Source organism: Peromyscus eremicus, chromosome 20 (assembly GCF_949786415.1).
Source record: "Peromyscus eremicus chromosome 20, PerEre_H2_v1, whole genome shotgun sequence".
Lineage (NCBI taxonomy): Eukaryota > Metazoa > Chordata > Mammalia > Rodentia > Cricetidae > Peromyscus > Peromyscus eremicus.
Window position 1 is genome coordinate 7,313,522 of NC_081436.1, and position 12,052 is coordinate 7,325,573.

The 12,052-nt window shown below is 39.2% G+C and overlaps 1 protein-coding gene across 1 annotated transcript in view; it reads right to left on the bottom strand.

Moving 5' to 3' along the window:
• The window catches only part of Arid2 (AT-rich interaction domain 2), a 136,642-nt gene that overhangs the window by 30,499 nt on the left and 94,091 nt on the right, over positions 1-12,052 (bottom strand). Inside the window, exon 16 of the mRNA XM_059247458.1 lies at positions 3,713-3,861. Within this exon, the coding sequence (XP_059103441.1) occupies positions 3,713-3,861 (149 nt within the window). The remainder of the gene's footprint in view (positions 1-3,712; positions 3,862-12,052) is intronic.

Below are 12,052 nucleotides of genomic sequence, written 5' to 3' on the forward strand. Positions count from 1 at the left end.
CTATTTGCAGTAGATGGAGATTAACACAGAGACTCACAACTGGCCGAAGTGCAGAGAGGAAGAGGCTGTGGAATGATAGTTCTAAATGGGACGTCTGCATCCCATCCCTTCCTTCAAGGCTCACGGATCACTTCAGAAGAAGGGCAGAAAGACTCTTAAGAGCCAGAGGTGATGGGTGACTCCAAGGACACAGTGTCCTCCAGACACACAGGGGAGCTGTACATATGCGCCGACACTGACTGTGACAGCATACACAAGCCCCATGCAGTCTTAAGCAAGACCAAATGTCAGCATGGAAAGGGGAGGTAACTGAGGAGCTGCTGCTGGAACTGGATAGCTGCTGGAGAGAAGAGCCAGTTCTCTTTAAGAATGTTGCTTCCAGGAAGCAGGAGAGACGGTTCAGTGGCTAAGAGCATTTCCCGCTCTTTCAGAGGACTGGGGTTTGATTCCTACCACCCACACGGTGGCTCACAGTTGTCTTTAACTCCAGCTCCAGAGCATCTGATGCCCTCTTCTGGCCACTTTGGGCACTACGCATGCATGTGGTAGACATGTCATACATGCAAGGTAAAACACTCATACATGTTCAAAAAACTAAAAAAAAGAATGTTCTACTTGGTAAGCTGACCACACTCTGTTGGAATGCCACATGTTCAAGAATATTTGGGCAGCATAAATTGGACTTGATGGGTAGGGAAAAAAAAGAAGAGACAAAAGTTGTATGAAGGCAAGGAAGGGTGATTTGATAAAAACACAATGTACGGGATTTTCAAAGAACTAAAAGAAAACCAAAGCAAACAACAATAACCCAGGAAGGAATGGTAGCACTACTCTATCTATACAGAGACTGTAAAAGAAAGGACGGCAGTTCTATCAAGCAATGAGAGAGAAAACGAGCACATGTCTACTCCTGCATCTTGTTGTTGACACATGGTGCTATACTGGGTGACTTAGCAGACTGCTGGTCTAAAGAGACAACCCAGGTCAGTACTGCCACCCAGATCAAAGGCACACTCAAGCCACTCAACTCTATAAAGGAGGAGAGCACGCAGGTATTTCGACGGGAAATACTAGGCATTTTACAATAATAAATCCATGAACTAAATAAGTTTATTTCTAAATCCAGTGGGAAAAGTACTCATATTTTTTATATTATTAAAAAATTCTGAACTAACCACTTAGTGGACTACGGCTGTGACATATAATTTTTCATTTGGAACAGAACCTGAATGTGAAAAACTAAAGTGCTTCTCTTATTCTGTGTTCTTGGTATCCTAAGCTCTTCACAGTCTACTGGGCATGCTGGGCACTCGGGTGATTTCTGAGACTACATTTGACATTCTGACTATGGCAAATTCCATCTCGTTCTTCAAGACTCAACTCAAACACAATGCTAAAATGAAACTTTCCCAACACTCTGTAACTGTTGCTATGCTGCTGACAGCACTACGACATGCTCTTTTCACAGCACTTACTTGAACTGTAATTGATTTGTTTTGGGGTATGTATCCCAAGAATTAGAAGTATTTTTGTACTTGTAGTCTTCTTACCACATGAACCCTACACTAAGAAAACACTTGATAAGTATTTGTAGACTCAGGTTGAACTTGTTAATGAGAACTGAAAAAATGATGGCCTGAAAAAAAGGATGAGCTTTAAGAAGCATCGTTGAATCTGTCTCATTCATAACAAACAGCAGCACGTCATTAAGTTACATAGCATGGACCACATTCATTAGATGGGAATCGATGTTGCATGTTTAGATAGGCTCATTAACTCCTCCAGAATTTGTTGTTGCTGTGGTCAACACATTCTAAGAACTTCATCTAAAGCAGTTACTTTTAAACTTCTTTTATTCCCTCTAAGGACTGAGAACAAGGCCTAAAATGTTTTACCACTGAGCTAAATCCCCGACCCCACTGCAGATTCTCGAGTCAACAGCTTTAACAGACTACCTATTGGTCAGCTATTCTTTACCACCAGAGCACAGAAAAAGAGCAAAACCTTACAACAGACAGATAGCAAGTACACACAAGCGAACAAGGTGTCAGCTAACTTACAACACAAACTAAAACAATAACAACCAAAGAGGTGCTGGAAGTCTAGCCAAGTGGCAGAGCCCTGTTTAGCATGTGCAAAGCCCCAAATCCCATCTCTGTCACAGCAAAAAGAGACAGATGAAGAAAGATGGTCAGTTTCAGTGACTAAAAGAAATAGCCAGAGAATCTAAAGAGTTTCTCTGGGATTTTACATTATGATCGAGTACACACACACACACAGAAGGAGAAACAATACTTACCCTTAATAACACGATGAATCTGTATTTTTTTTTTTTCATTGAAAAGAAGAAAACAAAAAACAAAAAACCCACTGGTCAAGTCGCACTAAACTGATATCATGTACCACTGCTGTTTTGAGATTTAAGTTTAATAAGCACTGGCTTTCCATGCTATTAATAATCCCCAGGCTATGAGGATAGATAGCTCATGATTATATAAAAACCCTATATATGAAATTAACAAGACACAATTATCTCTAATAAATCAAAAGAGCTAATATAAATTCTTTAAGCTATGAAAATGGAATCTCTTCTCTAAGAAATGAAAACTACTTTGCCTATTAAAGGAAGTGCCCCAGGCTTAGAGTTCTCAAGTTACTCAAGGCAAAGGGTCTTGGCTCAGCTCTGCTGGTGGAAAGAAACATTTCAATTTAGCCAGCATCTTCAAGTTTTCCTTAAGTCTGAGAATGCTTTAACTTTAAAGAAGCTTAGTTCCAGCTCTTGCTCAGCACATGCAAAGCCTAGCTTCACCCCAGTATGAACAAAGTGAGTTCATTCCTGGGGCTAGAAGATGGCTCAATGTGCCAAGTGCTTGCTGCACAGAGTCAAGGAGATCTGTAACATCAGCACTCAGTAAGAGTCCACACATGTGGACCGGAGGGGCTCTCTGACCAGCCAGCTTAACCGGTGTGGTGAGTTTCTGGTTCACGTACATGCACCACACACACACACACACAAATAAGTTCAGTGCTATTATTGTTCATATTAGTTACTAAATTGTGAAATGATATGACTTCTAAGCTTTTCCAGAAATTTTACATCTGTTACTATGTTACCTTAAAAAGCACACAACTAAATTTGGTTTTTCTTTTTGTTGAAATAGATCTTACAATGAAGCACAGGCTGGTCTCAAAAACATGGCAATCCTATTGCCTCAGCCCTGAGTCATGGGGATTAAAAGCACTAATGACTAAACACTTCAGTCTATAATGGCTTTTTTTTTTTTTTTTTTTTTTTTTTTTTTAAAAGATACAGGATTTCATTATGCAGCCTTGGTTGGCCTGGAACTTGCTATGTAGACCAGGTTGGCATCAAACTCAAGAGATCCACCTGTCTCTGCTTTCTGAGTGCTGAGATTAAAAGTTGTACCACTATGACTGGCTTAAAATCAGGCTATTAACTGATTAAAAATCAATACTCAGCCACATTCCTTACTAGCATTAAACAGTGGAGTTCTTTCGACCACTGATACAGACCTTTCAGCTGAAGCATACCACTTATCCATGTAAGTGTAACTCACAACATAAAGGACTTTTCATTAAAAGTTACTGGTTCCAGAAAAAGAAATTTTATACACAAAATATGACAAATTTAAATATGAAAGCACTCTAAACCAAAGAACACTTCTGTATAACAAATCAAACAGCCATTTACTTTTTACAAGACTGCCATAGACACATGAAGTTCTGCCCAGGTTTCCTCACTGGATCTGCATGCTGACTGGATGCACTGAGTGGAGAAGGCTGAGAACTGTTAGGCTGGCCCTGCGTTTGTACAGCTGGTGAAGGCGGCATGGGAGTGTTCTGTAGAAAAGCACAAACACAGTTTGTAACATGACACCGGGAAACAACATTTTATAGTCTATAAGTTCATTAATAGCAGCTACACATTTGTAACATAAAATTTACATTTTGTAACTTTAATGATTATATTTAAAAAAGATTTTTATAAAAAAAAGGTTAAGAAGTATGCTTCTTTGAAAATATGGAACGAAACACAGAGGCAAGATTACACATTGTGTTATTTTTTGATATCTGTTCGGGTTTGGCTGCAGAATCCTCATGGATATCAAGATCTAAGAACATATATATAAATGGCAATATATATATATATATATATCTTGTATATAAATGTGCATGTCTTCTTTATATATATATATAGCTTAAGTCATTCCTAGATTATATATAATAATTTAAACAATGTAATACATAAATACAAATAGCTGCTGCACTGTATTGTACAGGGTATAATAACAAGAAAAAGCACATGTTCAGTAAAGAACAATTTTTTTCTGATATTTTTGATTCAAATTAATTAAATTCATGGATGTGGAACTGACAGACATGGACGACAGACTACATCACTCAAATTAAGAATTTTGGAAAGAAACACGTAAATTACAGTTTTAAATGAAAACGAAGCCATTTGATTTACCAGTTGTAAATTATTGCTTTCAATAATTCTTTTCTTTTAGATTTCATCAGTGATATAACATGAATCAAAGCAAACTTCAGATCTGAGTTAGTGAACATAACCATGTAAGGAGAACATCAGAAATATGATGTAGTTTTCAGGGAAGTAGATAATCGGTTGCAGTCTGAAGTGGTGCATTTAGTCTTGGGGATCCAATCCAGGACTTTCACCATGCTAGGCAAGTGTACTACCACGACCCTATAACCATAACTCTTAGTTATGTTGCTCAAGCTGGCTGGCCTTGAACTTGCCATGTAGACCAGGATGGCTTGGGACACAATCTTTCTGGCACCACTTCTCAGATGCTGAATCAGATATGTGCCACCATGCCTGGCACAGTTACAGCTTTGATGGTAACACTGGCATAAAGTGGACATACAGTCTTCTAAATGTTTATTTTATATCTATATTCTATATCTTGTCTTTAAGAAAGAAACACTTACAAATTTTTAGGACATACAACTTGAAATACCTTAAAAGAAAACATGTTAAATTTCTTATAGAAACACTAGCATATCATTTTCAAGACTTGTTTCAAAGTTTGGTAAACGGAATAGATTTGTTCATTTATTGCGAACATCAGCACAGGATGGCAAATACCAAAAGTGCTGAGTCACTAAGATGAAAAACCACAATTCGACAGGTGCTTTAATCCCAGCACTCGGGAAGCAGAGGCAGGAGGATCTCTGTGAGTTCCAGGCCAGCCTGGCCTACAGAGTGAGATCCAGAAAAACAACAACAACAAACAACCCCACAATTTTTTTTTTTTCCCCCCGAGACAGGGTTTCTCTGTGTCGTTTTTGGTGTCTGTCCTGGATCTTGCTCTGTAGACCAGTCTGGCCTCACACTCACAGAAATCTGCCTGGCTCTGCCTCCCGAGTGCTGGGATTAAAGGCGTGCGCCACCGCCGCCCAGCACAATTCTTTTTCTAAGCCCAAACAAAAACATATGGAGCTATAATGGTATAAAATACAAAGAAAAAAAGAAAATGAAATGTTGAAAACGTCTTAGGAGTTCTGGGGCTGGCTGAGGCTGTAGCTCAAATGGCAGAGTGCAGTGCTGGGGGGCTAACCCAGGGTCTTCCCCATGCCAGCCAAGTATTCTACCATTGGGATTACATGCCTGTCATCTTAGCATTTGGAAGTAGAGGCATGTGATCAGAAGGTTGAAGGTCATTCACAGCTATGAGTTCCAGAATAGCATGGGATATACAAGAATGTGTCCTTAAAGACAAGGGAAAAAGCAAGAAAACAAACAGAAATGTTGTGTTCTAAGCTCAGAGAGGAAGAAGTCTACTCTGGGAATGCAGCTCTAGTCGCCTCTGTGGTGGGTTAGCATCTCTGAAATGGAGAGTGAGAAAATCAAAGTATGAGCAACATGAATGCCTCGGACGCCATGGAGAGGGACTTTGCAGCTCCGTAAATCAGGACTCAATTGTTCAATTTGCTGTTTAAGGAATTTCACCTATTCTGTGTGTGCGTGAGTGTGGTGTGGTGTGGTGTGGTGTGGTGTGTGTGTGTGTGTGTGTGTGTGTGTGTGTAAGGCAGAGGACAACTTTGGGGAGTCAGTTCTCTTTTATCCCCACGAGTTTTGGAGATGGCTTTCTGTGCTGACCCATAAACCCATCTTAACAGCCCTCAATCCCAGAGTGCCCTTTTTCAACAGCTTGTGTGACCTGGGCAACCTAGATACCGTCATTGATCTTGATTTTTCAAGTACAGCTAATACAATCAGACTGATGAGATGAAACCATACATGGAGTGCCTAGATTCTCATTCCATGACAAATGTTACTATTGCCATGATAATAGAGAAATCCAAAGGGAAACAGGTTTTGAGTTCAGAGGGTGAGATGAACCTACTCCAGTGTCTCTCAATGGGTTAATACTCCACATGCGGACCAGCCACCCACCATCTGATAGGGAAAAGAACACAAATGGTGTGTGTGAAGTGCCATACACACAGTCAAACTGTTTCCTTAAAACAAGAGCACTGAATAGAAAATTATGAATTCAATAATTGAAAAATAAAAGGACCAGTTCTAGCCAAATATAAATCTCAAGAGTGAGAAAACACAACACACTAGAATTTTACTTAAAGAAAGTACCTGTCAAGGTTAGTGAACTTTCCTGATTTGGTCACTACTGCCATTTAAATTGTGAGCCTTACTGACTATCCTGCCCAATGTGTGTATAAAGGCTTATTGACTTTCACAAATGCCAAAAGACTTTTATCTTTTTGATGATTGTGAAAGTCTTACTGGGTCACGTAAAATAGAATCAAGGCATCATGTGACATTTTAATCCCAAATATTAACAAGGGATATGGCAAGGATGACTGACGTTAGTCTAAGCTGTGAATTAAGAAAGAATAAAAAAACATTATTAGCCAAATGCAATGTGTAGACCATTTTAGGATCCTAATTCAAACAAACTTAAACCACCACCACCACCACCACCACCACCACCACCACCTCCACCACCACCTCCACCATCACCACCACCACCTCCACCATCACCTCCACCACCACCACCACCACACACACACATACACATACCTTTAAAAGACAACTAGGGGAACCTGGAATATAAACTGGTAGAGGGAATGTAAAGGAACCACTACTTCCGTTAAGTATAATTTGGTATTATAGTTCCATGTATCCATTTAAGAGAAATAAAAATTGAAACATAGTGAAATGAAATGATGTTTGTATTTGTTTTGGAGAGGGTGATAGGGTAGAAGGGAACAGAGGAATCTAAAATAGCAAATGTAACTAACATCTGGAGGGAGCTGGCTCTGTCCTTAGAGAACATATATAGTTTTAAATACTAAGTAAGTTAATGTTGTAAGAATGAGGTCTTGGGGGCTGGGGTTCAATTTCTAGCACCCATATGGAGCCCCACAACCATTTCTAACTCCAGTTCCAGGACATCCAATGCCCTCTTATGGCTTCCACCAGCATCAGGCATGCTCATGGTACAGACACACATGCAGGCAAAGCACTCACACTCATAAAATAAATAATAATGAAAGGCCTTGTGCACAAGCACGCAAAGCCGGCTTCCTCTCCCTCAGCACACTCTCTAATGACTGCAGAAGGCTAGGCACAGCCAGCACTCAGACACAGATACAAAAAGCTTTAGTAAGGATTTTAAGCGGTCAGCTCCCGAGGAATACTGTGTTATCAGTCTTTACTGAGAACCAGGGGGCTTTTCAATTATGCTTTTTAAAAATCAATGTAGAAAAGGCTAACTTGCACGAGCAAGTAGCGAAATTAACATAATGCAATGGATGTAACAAATTGTAATTTGTTTGGTAATATAAAATTAACAAAAATGTTCATGAATATGGCATTTAACTTCTGGAAACAATACTATTCATTTTGTTAAACTATAACCTTGCTTCCCTTTATCATCTGTTCAAGAGTAAATTATAGCTAAAAATTCTAGATACCACTGATAATACTTTGATATGACATTCTTCGATCCCTTCCTAGTATCAGTAGTGAACCCTGTGAGTAACAAGGCCTAAACTGAAGCGTTTCCCCTGAATGGAGAATGAGTAGGTAGCAGGAACAGGATGGGACAGCTGCTGAAGCACTGCTCTTCAAAGGCTTCAGAGATTAGAGCTGCACACGGACTGTGAGTGTGGGCCTGCACCTGGTCTGGGGGTGCAGCTCTTTCCAGAGCAGAACGGAGAGAAATAGCACTAACTGGGAAAGCGTGTGAGGATGAGAACTCTACCGCAGCTAACTTCCTTTCAGTGGGACTAGTCCCCATGTTCCTTAACTACAGGTTAAACATACCAAATGCGACATTCCAAAATATAAGTTCTAAAATTTGAAACTTTCTGAGCACCAACACAAGTAGAGAATACTCTTCTATGAACCTTTTGTACTACATTCAGAGTCACAAAACATACTGCACAAACATGTATATATAAGATATATGCTTATATGTAAGATACATAAAAAGGAAACATATTTTGTGCTTAGATTTGGTTCCCATCCTTGGGATATCCCATTATGGTCTTAAAATATTTCAAAATTAAAGAAGAGAAAATATGAACATCTGTAAAAGTCTGATCAAAAGTACTTTGGACAGGGGCTTCAGTTTCTACTGAACTTTTTACTCTTATTAAGTAAAAATATATGTAACACATATACATACACACCCTTGTAAGAACATATAGAAATACAATAAAAAGAGAGTTAGGTTTCCTGGTAAAGCCTTTCTCAGTTATTGCAATGTGCAAATACAATACAAATCTCAACAACAGAGTAAAAAAAATTGAAATGGCATCCTTGTGGCTTTTGTAAAATGATCTCCTATGATAACACTAAATGTACACTCCTAAAGGCTAAAGATTCCCCTTTTAATGGGCTGAGGCAATTCCTCAGCTCCTTTTCAAAGGGAGGAACAAATCGAGCATGGTGGATCAGATCTGTAACTGATAGTAAACTCAGGAACTTGGGGCAAGAAAGTGGAGAGTTAGCCGCCAGACTGGGCTACACAGTAAGATATTGTCTCAGAAACCAAACCAAACTAAACCAAATCAAAACAGGAATGGACCAAAAAGGAAACAAGCAAAGAACACTGCACTATAACACATTAAAAATGTGTCCTTGAGAAGAAGGAACTAAGACTTAATACACATAAAATCTGTGATAGGCATAACCTAATAAACTATTTTATACACAAGAATTTAACAAGTTACCAAAAGCTAGGCATGGGGGCACACACTTTTAATCCCAGCAGGAGGGAGAAGCAGGCAATTAATCTGTGAGTTCAAAGTCAGTCTGGTCTACATAGTTGAGTTCAAGGACAGTCAGAGTTACATAGTGAGACCCTGTCTCAAAAAAATACAAACAACAAACAAACAAACAAATAAACAAACAAACTAGAAGTTATCAGATCCTGGTTTTATTAACAGATACAGAATGTTCAACACATGTTTTCCATGATGCTGAAAAAGACAAACTTTCCCTTCTTTGTCTTTTAGTCCTTTTTAATTTGTAAATATATTAATGCGGGTTTTGTTTGTTTTGCTTCTAATTGATATCAATTCATGGAAAATGCCGAAGGTAGGCCATCTGGAAATGGTACTCCATGAGCTGCATTTGGAACTTGCAAATATAACAGATTTTAAATGAGCAGCTATAAATAAAGAAATCTGCCTTGAAGCAGGTAGAATTTTAAAAATTCTCTACGTATTTCCAGTTAAATGTCATTTACATGTAAAATTTATAGTTTCACATCATTTACTTTCAAATACTCCTCCTTTGTCACCATGGTTTTCTATAATGAAATTAATACAGCGGACTAACAGGAGAAACAAAATCAGTAAGAAAAATGTGTTATGATAAAGGCAGCAGGTAGGATTATCTATTGCACTGCTCCAGTCTTTTGGCCCTGAGCATTCTGAAAGTCTAGTTATCCCTTTCTAGGGACTGTGTTCCTTCTTGACATCTCAAGATCCTTTGAAATAGCAGGAATGATGTCTCCACTGAAAAAACAGCACATTTCAAAACGCTCTCCCTTATGTGCTGATGTATCAGAGGCATGAATGTCATGGGGTAATCAAACACTTTCTGATTACATTTGAGGCTTGCTCCACAGGAGATAATTCAGGTCTTGTACTGTAAATATGGTCAAAAGACCATAGCTATGCTAAATATTAGCTTTGCTAAATATACACTGGAATGTTGAATATATGTAGACATTCGGTAAGTTAAATTTAACTTTTTATTGTATGTAAGAATCTTGTTTCATCTTGATTATATGTCTGATTGGACATGTTCTTAAGCTGCCCTCTATTTATACTTATAACCATAGATTAGTGCTCCTCTCAACCCTGGTCAGAGAAGTATCTTTCTGTAACTGGTAGAGGTTAATGCAGTCTCCTAACTGATCAAAATGCCGACAATAAGTGACTATTGGGTGCTCAGACCTAGAAAGGACATCTGTGTGCATCCACTGCCCCCTACTCCAGGTCTCCAGGCTCAGGGACACTGGAGAAGTGGCGGCAGAACAAATCTAAGAGCTGGAGGTTGGGGAGGGGCTGTGAAGTGCGGCCCTAAGGACCTGACGTGGCCACTGCACTCATTAACTCAGAGCCACAGGTATGGAATACAAACCAAGCCAGTCAACATTCCACCAGGGCTTGGGGAATGGCTCTTGAGGCCCTGTCCCTGGTTGAGGAGCTACTGGCAGTTGATGGCTGCTTGGAGAGTCCTTTCTCCTCAGGGACATGGCAGCTGGAATTGGTTGTTCCTACTCTAGATGGTTCTCTGTCCATATGCATGTGAGTAGTATTAATTGGACTCAGTGGCTTATAAAAAGAGACGGAGTATGAAGGTGAGAGGAGTCCAAGCAGAGTGGCTGAGGGATGAGAGGGGCAGAGATGATCAAAATACACTGTACACATGTATAAAATCATCAAAGAACAAATACAAGTGTTATTAAAAAGGGTCTATCTTGCACCCTTGTAAGCTACCAATTCAAATAGTGAACAAAATGGCATTAAGCCAAGGCCTAAAAAAGAACCCTGGAGAAGGAAGAGGAGATTAAAGAACCTGGGCAACAGTGGGAGTGGTTCCTCAGGAGTAAGCAGACTCTTCAGATGGCCCAACAGCTAGCTACCTTCAACCCTGAACTTGGGTTGTAAAGTCTGTCCCATATGCCTAGCCCATACACACGGAGCGGAAGCAGACCTGAACCACTATGGGGGCTGACCAGTGGCAGGTACCATGTTAAACATCACCCAAAGGAATCCTGTTTTGTTTGTTTGTTTGTTTGTTTAATTTTCATGGACCTTGTGCATATTTCACCTCTTTCCTTGCAACTAAGTATCAACTTTGGAGATAAGGGATATAGCTTTGGGGCTGTGCACACTAAGAATTGAAACCAGGTACTTAGATAGGCAAGACAAGTCACTCTACCACTCAGTTATACTCTCAGCACAGAATATAGTTGTTGTTGTTTTAAATAGACTATGTTCTCATAGGAAATCAGTACAGTTTAGTACATAATTTTTCAGATCAGCAACAAAATGTATGACTTTAATGGCCCAAGCCATCTGCATATGACTAATATGCTTAGAGTTTTAGTATTTGTACCCTAACCTGATCCTTTAATAACACTAACATTTTATACACAATAGTTCAAATAATTAAAATATAAGATAAAAGACAATTTTCTAGAATTGTAGAGAGAAATGATTTAGAACAGGAGAGCAAAGCTCATGAATTAAGAGTTGGCTTTCGACTGAACCAGGCTTAAGTCCTGCTACCACCTCTTGGGCGATGATCCTGGACAAGTTAATTAACATCTGAGTCTTCACCACCACCATAGTATGAACAGTTTCTGTTAATAGGATTCCTGAAGATTCAATGAAAATATGCTTTGGTGCAATATCCTTAGTGAGGTCCTAACACCGGCTAATGTTACTATTCAACTTGGTTATTTATTACTTTTTGAATACCGTAATGAACATTATAGTGGAAGATTAAGGACACACAAAA